General features: G+C 43.8%; 2 protein-coding genes across 5 annotated transcripts in view; one reads left to right on the top strand and one right to left on the bottom strand.

Annotated features, from left to right (window-relative positions):
* LOC147014654 (SWI/SNF-related matrix-associated actin-dependent regulator of chromatin subfamily A member 5-like) overlaps positions 1-3,567 on the bottom strand; it is a 98,356-nt gene extending 94,789 nt beyond the window's left edge. Inside the window, exon 1 of the mRNA XM_085852798.1 lies at positions 3,455-3,567. The gene's annotated coding sequence lies outside the window, so the exon portion shown is untranslated. The remainder of the gene's footprint in view (positions 1-3,454) is intronic.
* A 1,038-nt stretch (positions 3,568-4,605) lies between these two features.
* C2CD3 (C2 domain containing 3 centriole elongation regulator) overlaps positions 4,606-21,089 on the top strand; it is a 107,209-nt gene continuing 90,725 nt past the window's right edge. For all 4 annotated transcript variants that reach the window (XM_085852795.1, XM_085852793.1, XM_085852792.1 and 1 more), the window contains exons 1-4: positions 4,606-4,811; positions 5,139-5,411; positions 17,283-17,440; positions 17,814-18,013. In XM_085852795.1, the coding sequence (XP_085708921.1) occupies positions 4,778-4,811; positions 5,139-5,411; positions 17,283-17,440; positions 17,814-18,013 (665 nt within the window). In that variant the 5' untranslated portion in view covers positions 4,606-4,777. The remainder of the gene's footprint in view (positions 4,812-5,138; positions 5,412-17,282; positions 17,441-17,813; positions 18,014-21,089) is intronic.

Below are 21,089 nucleotides of genomic sequence, written 5' to 3'. Positions count from 1 at the left end.
CTGGTACGAGGCCCAGCTGCATGCAGTGAGCGTATCGCATGCATATACACTGTGCATACATACCGCATGCACTGTATTGCACACATACCGCATGCACTAAATCTCAGTGCATGATCGCATAAGCGAGATCCAGACCCAATGTTTCGCTGCTCCTCATTTGAATTTGCAATTTTTTACGTACAATTTGGTAGCAGCGAACGTTATGGAGTTACCACATGCTATACGTAGCAGACGATGCTTTTCATTCAATTCTCATACTAGTACATTCTGATTAGTGAACAGTGCAAAAATATCAAAATTTCGGGAGGATAAGGATAGTGATCGTAAGGGCGGGAGTTTGGGTGAATTTTCGGAAGCCTCCCGATGAAATCGGGAGGGTTGGCATTGCTGTGATAGGCGCTTCGCAAGTCGATGGTACTGAATACCTTATAATTGGCCACGCGTTCGACCATCTCATCTATGCGCGGCAGGGGGTAGGCGTCGAGTTGGGTGAAGCGATTGACCGTTTGGGAATAATCGACAACCATCCGTTTCTTATGGTTCTGACTGCTGGTTACTAACACCTGTGCGCGCCATGGCGAATCGCTCGGTTCTATAATTCCCTCCTCCAGTAATCGCTTGGTTTCCGAAGTGATGAAATTCATGTCAGCAGTGGTATATCGCCGCGATTTGATCGCTATCGGTTTGCAGACCGGCGACAAGTTAGCGAACAGCTGGGGGGACGTCACCTCCGCGGTGGTCAACGCATTTAGAATTAGACGAGGCTTGCTTCCTCCAAAGGGTATTTCGACGCTCGTGTGCTGCTTGAGGACATTATGACCCAGAATTACGTCTGCGCACAAATCACGAAGCACCAGCACCTTTACATCCCGATGCGTGTACCCTTTTACGTCCAATTCAACATTGCAGTACCCTCGTACGCGGGATTGTAGTGAGGTGGCGGCCATGCATACCGTATTGTCAGTCGGTGGATTACCCATTTCCTGCCCCTTCACTAGCGAGCTGTTGACGAAACTTTCAGAGCTACCGGTATCAATCAGTGCCTCAGCCATATGCCCGTTAATTCGTACGTTGATGATAGCCTTGGATAGATTCCCGGGGAGGCTGCAGTCAATTTATTTTGCGAGTAGAGAGCCGCAGAAGTGGGTTTATTTCTCCTTAGAGTAGATTTACATACCCTGGCATAATGCCCTTTCTTGTCGCAATTCATGCATGTGGCATCTCTGGCGGGACATTTTTGACGAGGATGCCTTTTGTACCCACAAAAGAAGCATTTACCAACCGGAGCAGTTGCTGAGGAGTTTGACGAGGTCTGGGTATCCGGCTCCTCGGGTGTTTCTCCATCCCTCATGTCTGGCTGTGTCTGTGCCAGTGGGGTTCCTTGGGTTCCCATCGTAGCAGCGTTCATGAGCAGCATCGGTGTCCCAAATGACTCAGATTGCTGCTGAGCCGTATCCATCGCTCGAGCCTGATCGACTACCTTGTCAAGAGTGGGTTGCGCTTTCTCTAGTAAGCGTTGCCGTATGTGGGCTGATCTGAGTCCTTGGATGAATGCCTCCCGGGTCGCTTCCTTTCGGTGTTCCTCGGCGCTTACCGCCCGGAAGCTGCAGTCTTTTTCCCAGCTGATTCAGAGCTTGCAGGAACTGATCGATTGTCTCCCCGGCTGCTTGCTTGCGTGTGTTGAGAAGATGTCGTATGTATACCTCGTTCTTGGGCTTCACGTGAGGGCGCCTGCAGCACGTCGATCGCTGCTTCGTAAGTGTCGCACCCCGAGAAGAGCCTGTACACGCCGGGCGAGACATGATTCACGAGAGCGGCAAATTTGTCAGCTCCCTCCTCGATGATGGTCAGATAGTGTGAGAAGGAGCAGAACCAATGTGACCATTTCATTTCTGCGTCAGTCGCGTTCGGGTCTGCGTCGAACCTCTCTGGTTTGTAGATCTTGTCCATCTTTGGTTGAGAGAGCCGAGAAAATTAAATGGAATAAATTGAAATGAGAGCGAGAGATGAACCTTCAGAGTTTAGGCTTTATTCCATTTGATTGGAGCCGCTTCTGTGGGCACACCAGGAAATACAGGTTCAGCTAGGAGTACATAAGCAGTAACGTATACATGTGCAGTTAACCATTGCAGACTAAATCCGCGTAAGCACGGAGTTCGATATAATCTCCATTCTCACCAGTCAATGAGCACCTTCAGTTAACGAGCATCAAGTGGACAGCCGATGTCAATAGCAATGCCCCGGGGACAATCACTCGTGCCGCAGAGACATCCCCTTATACGCGAGACGCACAACATGTGATCCCGCGTCATGTCCCTCGATTCACGTTAATTCACCACAGACGTCATTATATCCAGTGTTCATAATGTGATTTATAGAATTTCTTGATATACAATGTTTCTTGTTACATTTTTTGTGTCAAATGCACCTTCTGAGGTAGTCAGCATGTGCAGAAGAGGGTTTTACATTGCAGAGCCTGTTTTCTGGGAGTGGCATTATGCCTCTCAGCGGTGACAGTCTGCCGACGACAGACGTAATGACGTCAGCAAATGACCGATTTTGTCATGACGTCATTACGCCTCTCAGCGGTGACGTCACACGTCGCCATGCAAATGAATGTAAAAATTAGAAAATTGCCAAAAAATTCCCAAACCTGTGCATCTAGCACGATCTCACATCACCTTTGCTGTACATTAGACCACAGAGAACCCGCATGCCGAAAATGGCGACAATCCGTCCGGCAGTTTCGGAGGAGATATTGGTGTGGGCCGGGGTTCGGCAGCGATAAACGACCACCAGGGGGAGCAGTAGGGTCGTCTCCACCGAACACCCCGGAATTTAGGTCGTGACTCTTGGATAAGTCCGAAAGGTCAAGGTCCCTTAGTGGACCGTGGTCGCCAATATTTCGACGGCGTGGGGTAGGGTTAATAGTCACATTTCAATATACCTCAGTACCCACGTCATCAAATTACCGGGGAAGACACACCCTCGACGGACTCCGTCGAACTGGGTCGCTCTAGCAACCTCGGTCCGGTGTAACCGAGCGGAATTACCAGAGTCCGTCGGTCCAAACGACAACTTACGGCACATGGCCTCCCTAATTCCCAATACGCACCGTGCTAAACCAATGAAAGAAAGTGAGAGACAACGAGCTGGTACATTGAACAATTGGGGGTTTATTTATAATGGGGCAGGGGAGCACGAAAAGAGCAGAGTTAAAACCGAATATGAGAAATGCAATTTACAAGGAACACAGGCACTTAACACTTTCTACTTACAGACGGGGCGCACGGACACACACACACACACACGCAAAATAAATGGACCCATGGGTCTTTATTCAGCCCCTCATCCCAGAGGGAATGCGAGCTGGGGGAACAGAGTCTGGCCGGGTACCTTCCCGCCTCGTGCGGTCACAGCGGACTTCAATCATGACTGTGGGACTCGAACTCACGTTCCGAATTCCACGGGCCCACGACCCTGGCTGCTCGGCCTCCACCACCACGATGAGCCACCGCAAAGGAATAGGCCACGATCACTGCAGTACACTCGTCCTGACAACCACTCCACTCTTCTGGCCGGGTCCGAGGGATTTCTTCCCCTCCCACTCGCCTCCTGATTGGACGAGGGGTTGTCGGGCGACCAGTGGCCTCCCCTCATTGGTCGGGCCGAACACTCCATCTGGCTGAGGCGGAGCCGCCCTGAGGTACCTCGTCTTCGGATTGGTCGCGGGGGCTTCTGAGGTAATGATGCGACGAACTAAGGAGATTTGTTTCCACAAAAATATGGCTTAGCGTATTAATTTTATTAAATAATTGTTGAAGCGATCGATGCTCGAGTTTCAACTCTGGTTGAAGAACAGTTATTGGAGTCACTGTGTTCTGTTCCTCCTCAACAATGTTCCAGCAATATGGAGAACTTCCAAACTGAACTCGTGGAGACAATTCAAGTTGTTGTTGTTGTTGTTGTTGTTGTTGTTGTTGTTGTTGTTGTTGTTGTTGTTGTTGTTGTTGTTGTTGTTGTTGTTGTTGTTGTTGTTGTTGTTGTTGTTGTTGTTGTTGTTGTTCATCGAGTGCAGGATATGTCGAACAAGTCAGTCAGTCTGTCGATCCCGTCGACCGGTGAAATGTTTACACTATTTAAAACAATGGCTCCTTGCAAAGAGAGTCTCACCAAAAGGGTACAAATAGACAAAAGCGAGCTGTTAGGGTTTGGGTTCGAGTTCGGGTTAGCCGTTTGTGATCCTCCTCTTTCACCTCTTGTTTATTGTTAATACGTTTTTTTTTTTGTCGTCGTCAGGGCCTTGAGTGCGTTTGTGAGTGGATTTGTCTCGAGGGAATCATTAATCCTCCTCCTCCTCTGAGCAAATCATGTACTGTAAATCTGTAATTGCTGTACGAATTGGTGAAGGTTGTTTCGTATTATTCCGTCCGGTATGTAGCAGCGTAAGAGGTATAGTTAGCTGTAGTGTCGTTGACATTTTTTTCCCCCCCCTCTCGCTGAACAACGGAAATCGCCAAAATGTTCTGTGTTCAGTTTCATTGTTAGTTGTTAGCGACTGCTTTAATTATCTGGGACCTGGAGACTGGAAGGGCAGATATTTCATCAGAAAAGAACATTTTTATTTATTTATTACGTACGCACTGTTTATGTGGAGCATCAACTTATCTGTAAAGGTTGGGGGTGTGTGTATGTAGTCCTCGAAATTGAGTCCGAACTGTGAAACAAACGAGCGAACCTGGATCGGTTGAATGGTGGCAAAGAGGACTCCAGGACGATGCGGAGCAAGGCAGCCGGAGGAGCCGACGCGGGTAAAGCTGTGCCTTGATTGCGCCTCTCTGTCGTTAGAGTTACCAGAGCGATAGTTTGTCAGATTTTACACGGAATTAATTCCTGAGTCAATCCCCGAACTGATCAATAACTCCTGCTACCTTATACTTTACTCAATTAGGAAACAAGTCGATTTAACTTGGGCATGGATTGTCATTCTGCAAGAGCCATCTATAAATTATGTACGCATTTGGTCCCCCTCCTCCCCTCCTCCCCGCCTCCCCTCCTCCCCTCCTCCTCCCCCCCACATCCCCCCCTCTTTCACCCCCACACCTCCCCTCCTCCCCCCTCCTCTACCCTCACCCCAGGTGATGCCACGTCCTGCATTAGCCTGCCACCGCTGGTTGAGGGACACCTCTGTTGCTACCTCAATGTCTCCTTGGGCCGTCTTGTATGGAAAGTACATAGAAAGCCATCGTTCCCACTTACTCCTTTGGTCCGTTTGCGCTGGTGGGGAGAGACCGTAGGAGGAACGCTGCTACATCCCACAACCGTGGGACACTGTGGCACACGAAGTGTCAAGTCTTCTGTCCGTTATGCCGTGCGCTGTGGCCCCAAACAGCTCACCTCGTACTTGGCAGGTGCGGTGGTGTTGTCTTTGAAGGTCGTAATCCGCAAAATATTTGTGACCATTTGCACACCTGTTTGATTCATCTGGTGTAAAAAACACACACACACACACACACACACACACACACACACACACACACACACACACACACACACACACACACACACACACACACACACACACCCTGTCAGACTGCCTGTGTAGAGCTGAAAGCCACCCTCTCTGATGCTGGAGAAGATTTTGTCTCTGCCTTGATGTCCTCTCGTCATCCGTTTGTTAACAAATCTCTGCTAAGCTTCTCTGTTTTCTGCTGTAAATACATCTTATTCTCTCCATTTATTCTTTTTTTCCTGCTTCCTTTTGCTTCTCTGTCTCAAGAAGTTGCCCATTTTCACATTTAAAATGTAGTTTCTAATTCATTTTGTCTTCTCCATGGATCCATGGCCTGAAGAATGAAAAGGTCTATTATTTTAATGTGAAAAACACTTTAAAAACAAAAAGAAAAACCGAATGTTGGTCAGTGAATCAATAATGGAATTTATTTAAAATGGGGATTGTATGTCACAGCTGCCAACGACGGGGTAAACAACACTTAAAGTCGTACTGGCACGGCGTAAAGTCCATGTCGTGATAGAAAGTAGCATTTGGGTTTGATGATGCAAAAAATTTTGCGCCTGCTTCCTCTAGCATGCCAGAAACTCGTAGATTCACCATGTTTGTCTGGTGTGTGTGTGTAAACTGTGTATGTTGATGTCACCATTTTTCTTAGAGATGGCAAAACGGATCTTTGTCAAGCTTTTCGATGTTCTTCAGTAAGTAACGTGGAGTGTTTTATCTCCCCAAAAAGAAAATTGCACTTTAAAAAATAAAAATCGCTCTGCAGTGCTTAAGTTTTTGTAGCTATATGAAAGGTAAGAGTAAATGATCCCTGATCCCATTCCTTAGTGGGTGTAGGGAGGTGTTTTAGGCCCCCACCAAAAAAAATTAAAAAAAAAATTGATTTCTTCAAAATGATAACTGTATTAGAACAGAACCTGGCAACGTTGGGTACACCAGCTAGTGTATAATACAGTACAAAAAATGAGATTTTCCATGGGGAGGATTAGCGATGAGGGAAGCAATCAGTCAATTAAATGCACAGTTTACCTTATGCACAGTCACACAAACATTGCTTCAACAAATGCCATCTTCAAAACAACAAAAAACTGGCAAATTGTTCATCCCTTTATCTGGATTACATACTTGAAGGAAAACCCTCTGTATTGTCTTCTGCCGTCTCTTCCAACAATAAGTTTTCCTTCATTATTTTATTAATTGAATGACTATCATTTTCTTCGACAGGTTCATCTATTTCCATGGATCTCTTTCGCACTGATTGCCATTCAGACTCACCCATGAAAACATTGCATATTTCAGTGAGAGCATCGAAATGACCCAAGTCCAGGACATCGCTGTATAGTACAGACACCAACCTTTCATTGACTCCTGTTATGACAATAGGTTTTGCAGCAAAATGCTGTTCGTCTTTGAAGTAAATAATGATTGTCAAATTGTACTTCTTGCAATTGCCTTTATCTCCAGGTTACCTGCAATTACACCAAGTTGCCCCGTGTATGCCTGATATTGGTCTCTTGTAACTACACGCAATGGTATTGCATCTGGGTCACATGGATCAACCATTCCCGCAATGAACCCCGAGAACCGGTCCCAGAATTTGCATATATAATAAACAGTTTTTCGTCTCATTTTGATACGAATGTTCTCATCACCCTCCATCAATAAAGCGAGACTTAAAAATAAGCAGTTCCCATCACCAAATATCTGCTTGACTAAAAACCTCTCATTATTCGTACCAGTAAATATCGCCATAACTACACACAAAATATTGAGCATGAAACTGAACACACCACAGAGGGTTACAATACATACAGACATGAATTATTGCAATATGTAATAGTCCAACAAATGTGACTTTCCCAAGGGAGGATTAGTGGTGAGGGGAGCAATTTGTCAAAAACAATACACAGTTTTGGGTTATCCACAGTTACACATACATTACCTCAAAAGACGCAGTCTTCAAAACGACAACAACTGCAGTAACAACAAAAATTGAGTAAATTGCTCATCCCTTTATTTGAATGACATACATGAAGAAAAACCCTTCTGTATTTATACACTAGTCAGCCTTGAAAAGTCAGCCGAAAACTCAAATTATGCACAAAAACCTTTATTTCTTACACTACGGTAGGTAATTGCTCATCGCTTTATTTGGGCGGTGTATAGACACTAGACCACTGCAACCCAGATTACATAAACAAGGCAAAAACATGCCAAATGCTTATGACACGCGACCCTTCTGGATTTTCACACTATTTTGCTTTGAAAACTCAGTCTAAAACCGAAATTACATTCAAAAACCTTCATTTATTTCACAATTTGCTAATCCCTTTATTTGGGTGGTGTATAAAGGCCACAGAGCGCTACCACGGTAACTCGTGGAAGTAATTTATAAAAACAAGTTAAAAATTGCTCATCACCCTCCACCAATATATCCCATTCATGAGCATCATAAAATGTCATAGCCCCTATTGTTTTAGTAATTTTGCCTTGTTGAGTTAAAGGATGAGCCCATATTTATGTACAACTAAAATTGCTGCCAGTCTACCAGTGCCATCTTTGATCAGATTGCAAAATAAAGTGAGGGACCCGTGTATGCCATCATGTACTGTGATTGTGCCAAGTTTGAACAAAATCGGACCATGCATGTCGGAGAAATGGTTGGAGACATGCTGAGGTCACAAAATGGCCATCAGCCGGCCAACTTGGATGTGATCTCGAAAAAAAAATGACGTGCATATGTAAGCCATCATTCATTATCTGTTTGCCAAGTTTAAACAACATTGGTAAATGCATGTCCGATAAATGGTTGAGGACATGTTCAACATCTGGTTTTTAGGTCATCTCTACCGAGATGACCTAATAAAGCCGGACCAAATGTCCGTCCGTCCGTCCGTACGTCCGTCAACAATTTTTCTTTCCCATCTTGATGAAACTTAGTATGTGGGTAGAGGTCGATGAGTGTTGCACAACGATATAACTTTTGTCTGGGTTCATGGTCAGGGATGAGGTTACGAGGTCACGTAAGTTATAAAAATCGCCATTTTCAAAACCTATCTAGTCTGCCATTCTACAAGATATTCAGCAACTGTTTATTGATTATGATAGTAAAAAATATTATCTTGTATCTAACCGGAGAGATTTTTGAATTTTCTTCCTGTTTGATCGTCACGTGATCTGGAAGATGGCCAAAAACGCCGATGCGATTCGCAAAGAAGGAAGGAAGGAGAAATTAAATATAAATATAAAACACATTTTTAGCCTTTTATGTTTATACATTTTCCGCCGAAGGTGCAAAAGTTTCAAAACCCGAAATGTAAACGTCGGCATTTATTTTCAAAATATAATTTTGTGTGCGCCAAAATGCCGAGTCATCTTTAACCAAACTGCGCAGTTCGAGCTGCGCAGTAATCTTCGGTCATAACTGAACATTGAGAACTTGTGGTATTATAGAGATGACTGTCACCCCCACACGGGGGTAATTTTTTCCAACTAAAATGGCTGCCAGTCGGCCATCTTGGATATGATCTCAAAAAATAAATGACGTGTATATGTATACCATCATGTGTTGCCTTTGAGCCAAGCACAAATAAAATCAGTCCATACACGTCCGAGATATGATTGTAGATGCACACGCATGCACACACGGACATGAAAATCGAGACCAAATCCCTTGTTTTGGACTATTTTGCCCTTGTTTGGGACTAAGTCCAATGGGGGCTAATATTCTGGGGTACATACATGAAGCAAAAACATGCATACTGCTTATATGCATCCATACAAATAAATGTCAGTGTGTGTTCGGTCCGTCAGTCTGTCTCCTCCATAACATAAAAAAACATTAAACCTAGTGGCCTCAAACTTTGCATGCATACTAAGAGAACTCCAAGGTAGTGCATCAATGAAATTTAGGTGTTTGGGTTAATTTAAACACCCGTTTTGAAGATAATATAATTAACGGCCTTATTTAATTATCAAGGCGGCGTTATAGTTGGTCACCTCACTGTCTCTCACTGGGGTCTTAATTCGCCATTTTTTTGGCCTCCTCAACAATTCCTTGACTTGGAACAGGCCACAACGATTTCTTAACGATAAAGTTCTTTTTTCACTTTGCTCACTCATATCATCGAATGCCTGATCATCATACCTGTGAATCGCTGGAAACATTTCAATGCTTATAAACGCCCTGAGATCAGGGCAGCTTCTTCACCCTCTGCAGATCTGGATAAAATCACATTTTGGTCCAACATTTGGAACATGTCTTTCAATCCTGATAAATCTCACATGCTCACTGTCTCTCCGAAAGGACCGTCTGGAACCACCCCCGCCACCCACCCCCATCTACTTTCTCAACAATCCTCTTGAAGAAATCCTTTCATTCAAGCTTTTGGGCCTCATTATCTCCCATGATCTTTCCGGGGCAAAGCTACATTTCCAAGTTGGCCTCCAAAGCTCGTCGCCGACTGGGTATCCTCTGTCATGCAAAGTCCTTCTTTGGCACACCTGCGCTCCTGACCACATACAAAGTTTTCATCTGCAGCCTGATGGAGTACTGCGATGAGACAGGCTTTGGGTCTCTCACTCATTCACTGCCGGCAGGTCGTTGGTCTTTCTGTCTTCTACCGTGTCCTCTCCGGCCTCGCCCCCCTACTTTGTCTGTGATCTGTCCCTCCTCCCCACTGTATTTCTGCTGGGTGCTCAAGGTCCACCAGCAACCCCCTTGTGGTAAAACTACGAAAATCAAGAATCACTGCTCACCTTCCTTCTTTCAGTCCTCTTTTTTTTCTGCCTTTGGAACAAACTCCCACACTCTCTTCAATCCCACTCTTCCCTCCAGGTCTCAAAACAGCTGTTCACCACCATCTCTTATCTTTCCCCATCCAAAACCATGATCTTTTCTACCCCTGTTAATCCACCCCAAACCCACCTCCTTCAAAATCCCTGTACTGTAAGGACCTCAAAGTCCCTGTTGTGTCCATCTTCTTTACCCTGTGTACTCTGCCCCATCCCTCTCCCTTCCACAGATCTCTTAATGTCTCTGTTCCCCACTGTTTTGTTTTTCCCTCTCCCGTCCGTCTTGTCTCCTGCTCCCCTTGTAATGCGTTCCATGTGTTTGCTCTTATACAAGCTTTGACATTGTGTGTATATATATATATATATATATATATATATATATATATATATATATATATATATATATATATATATATATAATAAAAAATAAATTATATAATTTCCGCACATGACATGGACTCTAGAAGCTCCTAATCTGAGCTGAATTTCAAAATTTGAACTCCTTTATTAAATTCAGCAGTAGTTCTGACTGTTAAAAAAAGTGTTCATTTCTCCAAGTTGGACATTGCTTGACATTCCGGGCATCTCTGGGCGCACGGTGTTTACATAACCGATTGACGATCGCTAATCGCTTGCCAAGCCAGCTGTTCCTTATCAACTGTTCTGTTGTAGTGCTTGCTTGAGTGTTTAAGCCACTTGGAAAGCGCTCTACAATATTCTCACTATCACTAAATATATCGATCAACTTGAACAAAGTTCACGGCTCATTCGCTTGTGTTTGGCCGAGCAGTCCCTTGGGTGATGCGTCGGCGCGGTGGTTCGCTCGCTGAAAATGTGCAATTTTCTTTTACGCTATGTTCCCCTTTTTGTTTGATCTTTTTTCATTATACGACCTGTCACTTCAGCATATATAGATACATGTAAAAAATTTAACGTTTCGTTTATATAAGTTTATTCAACCGTTTCGTTGAAACGCTTGCTTGAGTTGTTCTCCAATCAGGCAAGCACTCTTCAAGCTTCAATAGCAATATGGCAGCTCAGTTCTCTGTGGGCACATTTCCACAGTTAGGAAGGCAAAATAAATTAGATGATTACAATGAGTAAAAAATGTTTTCAGTTGTTACAAAACAATGAATCGCTACATCACGGCAGGATAGCCGAGAGGTACGCACGCTCTCTCTAAGCTGTCTAACCTGGGTTTGAATCATGACCCAGCTTTAAACTGTCATCCCAGTGTTTCACAGGCAGCGTGATTCATCAATGTGTGTGCCGTCTCTCGGATGGACTTTAAACCGGATGTAACATCTCTCTCATACCTCTCCCTCTCTCACCCCTCTCTCTCCACCCCTCTATCCCTCTCTCACCGTACCCCCCCTTGCCTCCCCTCCTTTCTCTCTCTCTCTCTCTCTCTCTCTCTCTCTCTCTCTCTCTCTCTCTCTCTCTCTCTCTCTCTCTCTCTCTCTCTCTCTCCCCCCCCCCCTATCCTTCTCTCTCCCACCCACATCCCCCCTCTGTTAATAGTGCTGTGGCATGGCTGGAAAAGATATAGGTAACCCCTCCCCAGGTTAGAACAAAGCACAACCATATTTTTTTGGTTTATTAGGATGTCTGAAGTAGGAAATGGATGGTTGTGAAAAAATATATTGGGGATAGCATGTATTTTTGGTGGAATTTGTAATTATAGTGCCTGAAATTTTTGTGCGTTTTGGAAAATCATAAAAATGACTGTTAAATCTTCAATTATATCAACCAATTTTCATAATTAAAATGTCATTTTGTACAGAATCAAGAGTATGTTGCTTTCAGATCATCTCAGTGGCTAAATCTGAATCATTAAGTTTTCAAAACTGAAAAAATGTGATTTTACTAACTAATTTTATTCCGAAATGCTATCTTACATTTTGATGTACACTAATATTTTTTGCTTTAACACTGAAACTAGCAAATGTATTTAACAAAACATTCTGCATAAAATGGTCCTGAATACGAAATTTACAAAGAGATTTAATCAAAATCATCACTGTCCAAGTCACTCTCATCTGCAGCAACAGGGGCTTCATGTTTGTTGTCACATTCCATACCGAGACATGAACAGAAGTCGGTGCAAGGCAATCCTAATGCCAAACAGTGGCACTTCTGTGAAGTCTTGCATTCAGCATCCATACAGTACATGTGAGTTAGGTCTCGGACTTCAATGGGTGCAGCCTCTTTCACATAGTAAACAGGTTGCATGGAAGATGTGTCCTCATCCCATCTCCAGCCATTACCAATTGGGCTCAACTGTTGTGGTTTCGAAACTTCACATTGCATCCATATAGTTAACTGGTACTTGGCACGCAACACATGGTGAAGGAAAGCATCCTCAGTTGGAAGAAATGCTGATGCAGCTTTGTCACTCTTGCAAGCAAATTCATACCGTAACTCATCTAAGGTTGTACATAAGTTGCGATTGGATTTCTTTTTGTTTCCATACAATGCTAATGTGTACCGACGAGCATCCTGCAGGTTTTCTGTCAAATCAGGAGTTGTGCCCAGGGTGTGCAGAGCATGAAAATCCTCTGCATATTGAACTAGCTTACTGAAGGCTGTTTTCATCTGAAGGCTTACTGAAAACGTTTTGAGGCATCTAACGGGCAGCGCTTGTACAGGACTGCAGCCATAGCATGGGTTGTGGATTTGCCGTCAAGGGTCTCTTCATTTTGGTCAAAATTATCAATGGCAGAATCCACCATAACAAGGTCATTCACACTTTGAAGTCCACTAGGAATGTGCATGTCTGTCCCTTTTTGGTCGTGCAACTGACGTAAGAAACCTCCGTACTTCATCGTAGGACACAGAGTAGCCCAAGTCATGAAGATGATCAACCAGTTTCTTACTCCCAAACAAATAACGCACATAGATTCCTAAACCAAGACTTATTGGTGTCCGTATTTGCCGATACTGAGCAATGATATTTTGGCATATTGCAATGATCTTCAGCTCCCAAGTTTGAGAATCACCATTGGCAAAGCAAGATACAGAGTCAAATGCTTGTTTGCTCACACACCTTGATAGAAAATCATACAGACAATCTGGCACAAATTTTCCACACTCCTCCAGCTCCAGATCAAAACTAGATATGTAGTTGTCACTGTCAGTTATATTACTCGTATGGCTTCTCAGGATTGCTGCTGCCATATGCAAGATCTGATATTCATCAAGCTGATCTTTTGCTGAATGTAAATCAGAAAACTCAATGTCTTCATCAGTTTCCATGTGTGATGCTTGTTGGAATGCATCACCAATTGTCATGTTGCCTCAACAGACCAAGTCTGATTGTCCATGGCGTTGCACGAAGATTAGTCTGTTTCCATAATAATTTTTTAGCTTTGTCTTTAACTTCCAGGACGAATATTGTTGTGCATCAGTCACCCCTATGTCAACCAAAGCTTGGACATACTTGTCTTTCAGGAGAGAGAGGCTTGTCACAGTCAATTTTTGGGATAGCACTGATTTCTCAAGCTCATTCTGAACAACGTGGAATGCTTTCTCGTGACAAGTCTGTTCTTTGTCAGATGTGACAGCCTTCGAACATGCTGCTTCAATGTTGCGATCACTGATATAATGTCCATAACAACTCCGATGATACTTTGCATCAAAGGCAAAGAGGTCTGAATGTGTAAGCATTCGAGTATGAATCTCTTCATCATTTCGTTTGGCGGCTGCTTCCAGAACTCTCTGTCTGGTGGATTTACCACTTCCGGTTGTAATTGGAGTCAATTTTTCTGATTTATTGTCTCCTTTGCCACAAACAAAACATTGAGTACGGATATTGAAATTGGAGGAATGTGATCTACTGCTTTGCCGCAATGAGGGACGACTTGAAGATGGACCTGCGGCATCATCATACATGTAATTGTTTGAGGAACTTGTATATTTTGCGCGGCAAAGTTTGTGGAAGCTCACATGAATCTCGCTGGAGAGAATTTGGTCTTCTCAGGGTGAAAATAATTCAGACATAATCTTTGCATTTCTTACATACAATCATGATAGTCCTAAGGCCATCTTGGGGTGGATTCTTGACAACAGCACCTCCTTTTGTAAGGGATTTGAAGCACAATATACATTGTTTAGTGTTCAAACGAGGTTTCTTATCAGGAGGGTCACCATCCATTATGCTTTTCTTGTACTGTATTCAATGATGAAAGTTTCTCTGCCCTACAAAGACAAAGAAGGACTGGAAAAATAACAGGGACTAAAAACATGTTCCTCAGAATTGGATTTGACACATACACACTCTTATATTTTTTTTAGGCAAAACAATACTGTCACAACCTAATTATGTACTGCCCTTTCAGATTTCCTACAAAATGACACCTTATTTGTGCAAATCGGTTGAAAATTGCAGGTTTAACAGTCATTTTCGTGATTTCGCAACATTCGTCAAATTATTGGAGACTACTAACACAAATCATGACCAAAATACATGCTATCCCCAATATATTTTTTCACAACCATCCATTTCCTACTTCAGACATTCCAATAAACCAAAAAAAAATATGGTTGTAGCTTGTTCTACCTTGGGGAGGGGTTACCCTGCTTTTTAGGGCCCTTATGAGGAATGGCCACAGCACTATAAGAGGACTGTTAAAGAGTGATCGTTTAGTTTTGAATTTTAAACAGCTTCCTCTTCGTGTAGCATGCATGGATCAGATTCGGAGTGAGCTGACCAGAGGGGTGCAAAGATTGCTGCATGTATGAGTATGCATTCATGCAGACAGGCCTTTGCCAGGTAGATAGTGTGGGTTTTAAATGCTTCCGCCTGGTTTAAATGTTCTCTCTCTGCCTCCCCCATCCTCCTCACTTCAAAAGGCACCAGGTGGCTGTAACAATATGTTGCCCTGATGAGTCCCAATAAGGGCGAAACTGGGTCGGTAGCTTCGCTTTTCATCTTCTTGGTTACATCTTTTGACTTTGCATTCATGAAGATGCCCTTCTGAGTTTGCAGACATGACGCCGTCGTGATGAGATGGTCTAAGTTTGGAGAATTTCAGTGTTTCCTAGTTGAGTACAACAAACAAGGAAATGAATAATCAGGAAAAGAAGAGTGGAGAAACCATTAGCCTGTAAGTAAGACGGTTGGGTTAGGTAGGGTAAATAAGGGTAGATTGATAAAATAGACAGTATGTTCAGGAGGTGAGTTTCCCACTGGCTGTGTGAGAGGCGAGTTTGCTTTTTACCCCTCAGCCCGAATTGGGCTGAAAAAGGGGTATTGGCGTCATAGGCGTTGTCCGGGCGTCCGTCCGTCCGGGCGTCCGTCTGTCAATTTTTGGTTTCCGTCAATTTCGAGGAGAACGCCTTGTCCGATTAAATCCATTTTTGCAGGGTGTGTTGGGGTTGAGTAGAGGAAGGTTCCTTTCTAAAATGGGAGCGCTGTGATTTACAATGTGGCCTCCATGGCAGCCATCTTGAAATTGGTTTCCGTCAATTTCGAGGAGAACGCCTTGTCCGATTAAATCCATTTTTGCAGGGTATGTTGGGGTTGAGTAGAGGAAGGTTCCTTTCGAATTGGTTTCCGTCGATTTCGAGGAGAACGCCTTGTCCGATTAAATCCATTTTTGCAGGGTATGTTGGGGTTGAGTAAAGGAAGGTTCCTTTCGAAAATGGGCACGCTGCGATTTTCAATGTGGCCTCCATGGCAGCCATCTTGAAATTGGTTTCCATCGATTTCGAGGAGAACGCCTTGTCCGATTAAATCCATTTTTGCAGGGTGTGTTGGGGTTGAGTAGAGGAAGGTTCCTTTTGAATTGGTTTCCGTCGATTTCGAGGAGAACGCCTTGTCCGATTAAATCCATTTTTGCAGTGTGTGTTGCGGCTGGGTAGAGGAAGGTTCCTTTTGATAATCAGTGCGATGCGATATCCAATATGGCGGCTAGGGCAGCCATCTTGAATTTGGTTTCCGGACAATAACTTAAGAACGGCTTGACAGATTGATTTTATTTTCATGGGGGTATAATGGGGGTGGTTAGAGGAAGGTTCCTTTCGATATACAGCACAATCCGATATCTAATATGCTGGCTAGGGCAGCCATGTTGAATTTGGTTTCCGGACAATAACTTGAGAACAGCTTAACAGATTGATTTTATTTTCATGGGGGAATAATGGGGGTGGTTAGAGGAAGGTTCCTTTCGATATACAGCACAATCCGATATCCAATATGGCGGCTAGAGCAACCATCTTGAATTTGGTTTCCGGACAATAACTTGGGAACGGCTTCACACATTGATTTTATTCTGGTGACGTATAATGGGGTTGAGTAGAGGAAGGTTCCTTTCGAAAATGGGTACGCTGCGATTTTCAATGTGGCCTCCATGGCAGCCATCTTGAAATTGGTTTCCGTCGATTTTGAGGAGAATGCCTTGTCCGATTAAATCCATTTTTGCTGGGTGTGTTGGGGTTGAGTAGAGGAAGGTTCCTTTCAAAAATGGGTGTGCTGCGATTTTCAATATGGCCACCATCTTGAAATTGTTTTGTGTCAAGGGGCTGAGGGGTTACGCCCGCTTTGTGGTGCTATTTTTTATAATACTCCACGCATACAAGGTTGGGAGAAAGCACACTGACAATTTCTCTCACAATGCAGGTTTTAAAATCCCAGCTTTATCAGTGTTGTGTTTGATTCATTTCATCATACTGTACCTGTATGGTCATGCCAATGACCAATATTAATCTTTATTTCTTTTTGGAAAGTCTTGTAGAACAATTGCCTATATTATGTACTGGAATGCCAAAATTGTGGAACCTGCAATTTGAATCGATAAAGGTTTCTGAGCACATGATACAAAAACAGCTTATTCAGGTCACATGGTTGATTCCAATAATTTAATGCAATTTTGATATAATTTTCAATTCAACATTTGATTTTCAAATGGAATGTAAATCTCTACATTTATGTGTATGTATAAGCTCCGCGTACGTATTCTTTGTGGGACAGACATGGGCAGCCTGATGCTTGAGGTCCTGTCCAGAACAGACCAGCTTGCTTTAGGCAGAGTGCAGATTCACGGACTAGCAACCCTGTCCATGACTAACCCGATCCAAGGGTCCTTCGCAATTATTTCACAATCGTCGGAGAAACTCGGGGATCTGCAGGTAAGTGGAACCCTGCTTACCCTCGAGCTGATTTCAATCAAATGGAATAAAATAATCTCTATGCATCAGGAATTTGTGATTTTGGTGTCAGCAAATGGTGACCCTGTCTGTCATTATTGTGGCCTTTTCTTAACAGAATGACTTTTCAATTTTTTTTTGATCATTTCAGAAAATGGAGAAACACCACTAATCAAAGATTGCCAACAATTGTGTGGTATCACAAGATACTGTGCATCTGAACATATCATAGAGCCTTGTGCGTTTTTTTTATTTTTAGCTGCACTATATGCCTTGGTGAACCCTTGTGGAGGTACTTGAATGTTAATGTCAGTTTTCCATCCCCCCTCCCCCTCCCCCCCCATACTTTTGTAAGGCGAAGTTGACCCTGGAACCTGCTTCAGAAATATACAGTGATTGCGACTACAAACCCATGACTGACAGCAACTTGCCTAATCCGGTGACTTCGGGCCCATCATCCTATCAATCCATTGCTGCAACTGAACAATCAAATGGAAAATTCCAGGAGGGAGCAGAGAGGGAACCTGGGGGTTCTACATTAAGTTGTGTTTCACGGTAAGTTCCACATTGAGTAAGTGTTTCCAGTCACCTCAGTATTGTCTTGTAAGTCTGAAACTCCTTGAACTCCTGCCACCTGCTGCTGGCAGCAGGTCACCATGACAACTTTCTCTGACTGGGAACCAACCCTGGACATGTTGCCACTCTCTCACAGAGTCCCTATAGGTTTAGGACATTTATTTTAAATTTTGCCAGGGTGCTGGCTTACAATGACACCTACTCTTGTAAATGGCATTATGGAATATTTAACGTCCACCAGCGATCTCTAGCAGACAGGACACTCTGCTTAACTTCTGCCCAAGGGAGGAAACAACTCGCAATGCAACTGTTTAGCCAGCAGGGCCTTAATTTTTTTTTCATATATCGAGAAATACACGTTAATAAAAAATACATTTCTACATCTTGCTAATCACCTCTTCTCTTCTTCAACGGCCACCATTATCCCACCTTTCTTGTTGCGTGATCCGGGGGAAGCTTTGGTCCGAGTCTTCACGAACCGACTGGCCAGGCCTGACATTCGAGTCATTAGGGCAGACATTTGGAATTTGATCATTGTGCTGGCGATAGCTCGCCTACTCGTCGTGAAGGATACCATGGGATCTTTAATGTCCACTTACGAATGTTGGCAGATGGGGCGTCCGTTTAATGTCCATCCAAGGGACAGCACACACATTGATGAATCACACTGCTTGTGAAACACCGGACTGACAGTTTATAGCTGGGTCGGGATTTAAACCCAGACTGGCCAGCTTCGAGGTGAGTGTGCGTACCTCAAGGTCATCCTGTCAGCCCTTATCTTGCTAATCATCTATATTTGTATATTTTTAAAAAGAAGAAAAGATATGTTTGCTTGTCTTCTATTGTGAGTACAGTAGCTTGATAGTCCAACTATTGTGAGTAACGTTTTTGAATGCCCCTCCTATAATATTCATAATATACTTCAAAAGCAAGCTTTTCTAGTGTCTGTTTTTCTCACTTGCATCTGTTGTTTGATTCACCTTCATTCATTCATTTATTTATTTATTTTTGTATACGTAATCGAGGCTCTTGGAAGAGCTCATACAGTGAACGGATCAGGACGTAACAGACAAAAACAGGATGCAAAACATGCATGTATGGGATGCACAAAATAGATACAGAAGGAAACTCCAAGGAGAGAAAACTGGAAAATTGGAATGAGGAGGGATTTGAGTGGGGTTAACTAGAGTAGAAAAGATCAAGGTTTTGGATTGGGGACGTTCTGAGATGGTGGTGAACAGCTATCTTGAAGACCTGGAGGGAGGAATGAGATTGAAGAGAATGTGGAAGTTGATTCCACTGGCGGGATAAAAGAGGAACAAATGAATGGAGGTGAGCAGTGATCCTGGATTTAGGTGGTTTCACAAGAAGAGGATTGATAGTGGGCTGAGTTTAGTCCTGCAGAAACCTGGAAGGACAAAGCATGGAAAGAGCATAGGGTGCAGGACCAGAAAAGAGCTGGTATAAGACAGAGAGACCACCGACCTAGCTGCAGTTGTGAAGTGATAGGCCTATGGACCTAACTTCATCGTGGGAGATTCCAATAATCTTAAAGGCCGTGGTTTCCACAGCGTCAAGGTGAGCAAGATGTGAGGCAAGGGAGCCATTACTCCTTTAAGCTGTGGATGAAGGCCTTGTAGCTGGATCGGAGTTTCGGTGTACCAAGAAAGGACTTTATGTGATGGAGGAAGCCCAGTAATGGCTGGCTTTGGAGGAAAACTTTTAAATGTGGCTTACCCAAGATCATGGCTGATAGTGAGACCCAGGAGTATGAATGACTGAACTTCCTCAAGAGGATTGTTAAGAAGGTAGATAGGAAGGTGTGCCAGATGGTCCTTTTGGAGAGAGGTAGTGAGAGTGTGACATTTGTTAGGGTTGAAAGACATATTTCGAGTGTTTGACCAGATTGTGATTTTTTTTTTTGAAGGTCTGAAGAGAGGGATGAGGCCGCAGCCTTCCAATCTGAAGGATCAGGGATGTCACAGCAGAGGGTGGAGTCATCGGCAAATAGATAAACAGGGTCTCCATTGAGTCAGATTGATCATTGATGAAGGTCAGGAATAGAACTGGGCACAGAACACTGTGTTGGGGCACTCCAGCCTTGACCAGGAGAGGAGATGAAGGGATTACGTTGAGTGCCACACATTCACCATGAGAGTACAGGAAGACAGTAAGCCATGTGTGTAGTTTGCCTTGGATGCCATAGGCAGAGAGTTTGGAGAGCAAGGCGAGATGCCAGACTGTATCAAAAGCTCGAGATATGTCCAAAGAGACGGCCCTGATCTCGTTTGACATTAAGGGCCTCCATCCATTGATGGAGGAGTCGAAGCAGCATGTCCAAGGTGGTGTGACCTGGTCTGAAACCCAATTGAGGTTGTTGGAGAAAAGGAAGGATTTCATATCAACTGCAATGATTGATTTCATGGCCTTGCTAATAACTGAAAGTAAGCTGATAGGTCTGCAGTTGAGGGGATCAGTTTTTGCTCTTTATTATTTTTGTTTTTATGCAGTACAGTGATGTTTGTGGATTTCCAAGCAGCTGGAATATGACCAAGTGCAAATGGTAGAGAGAACACATGAAATGAAAAGGGCATAGAGAGGATGTGAAAAGGCAGCAGAGCAGGTTTTTAGGACATTTGAGCAGATGCCATCCAGTCCAGTAGCAGAGTCAGAGTCAAGGGTTGAAAGAACTTTCTCCACCTTCTCAGGTGCAAAAGACACAAAGTCTCGGAGCAGTTGGGTATGACAGAGAAGTCTGGGTACCAAGAGTGAGGGGTGGGGACACAAGATTTGGAAGCAAACCCAGAATTGAGGCATCAGGCCTTCTCATGAGCGGAGTTGGCTGTGGTGCCATTTGAAGAGAGGGTTTGGGTTGGAAGGGGAGCATACACCAGAGACAGTACTAACAAGGTGCCACCAGGTTTCAGACAAGTTTGAAAGCTCATTCTTGAGGTTGAACAGATGTTGTTTTCTGGCTCTCCTGAGAGTGGACACACTTGTGGACTGTTTGGAATCAACTGAGATTTCCTTTGGTCAGATTGGTATTCCAGGAAGA

Source organism: Eptatretus burgeri, chromosome 13 (assembly GCF_056783735.1).
Source record: "Eptatretus burgeri isolate ZD-2024b chromosome 13, Ebu_testis_v1, whole genome shotgun sequence".
Classification (NCBI taxonomy): domain Eukaryota; kingdom Metazoa; phylum Chordata; class Myxini; order Myxiniformes; family Myxinidae; genus Eptatretus; species Eptatretus burgeri.
The sequence above is the reverse complement of the archived record's forward strand: the minus strand, read 5'-3'. Positions and strand labels throughout refer to the sequence as shown.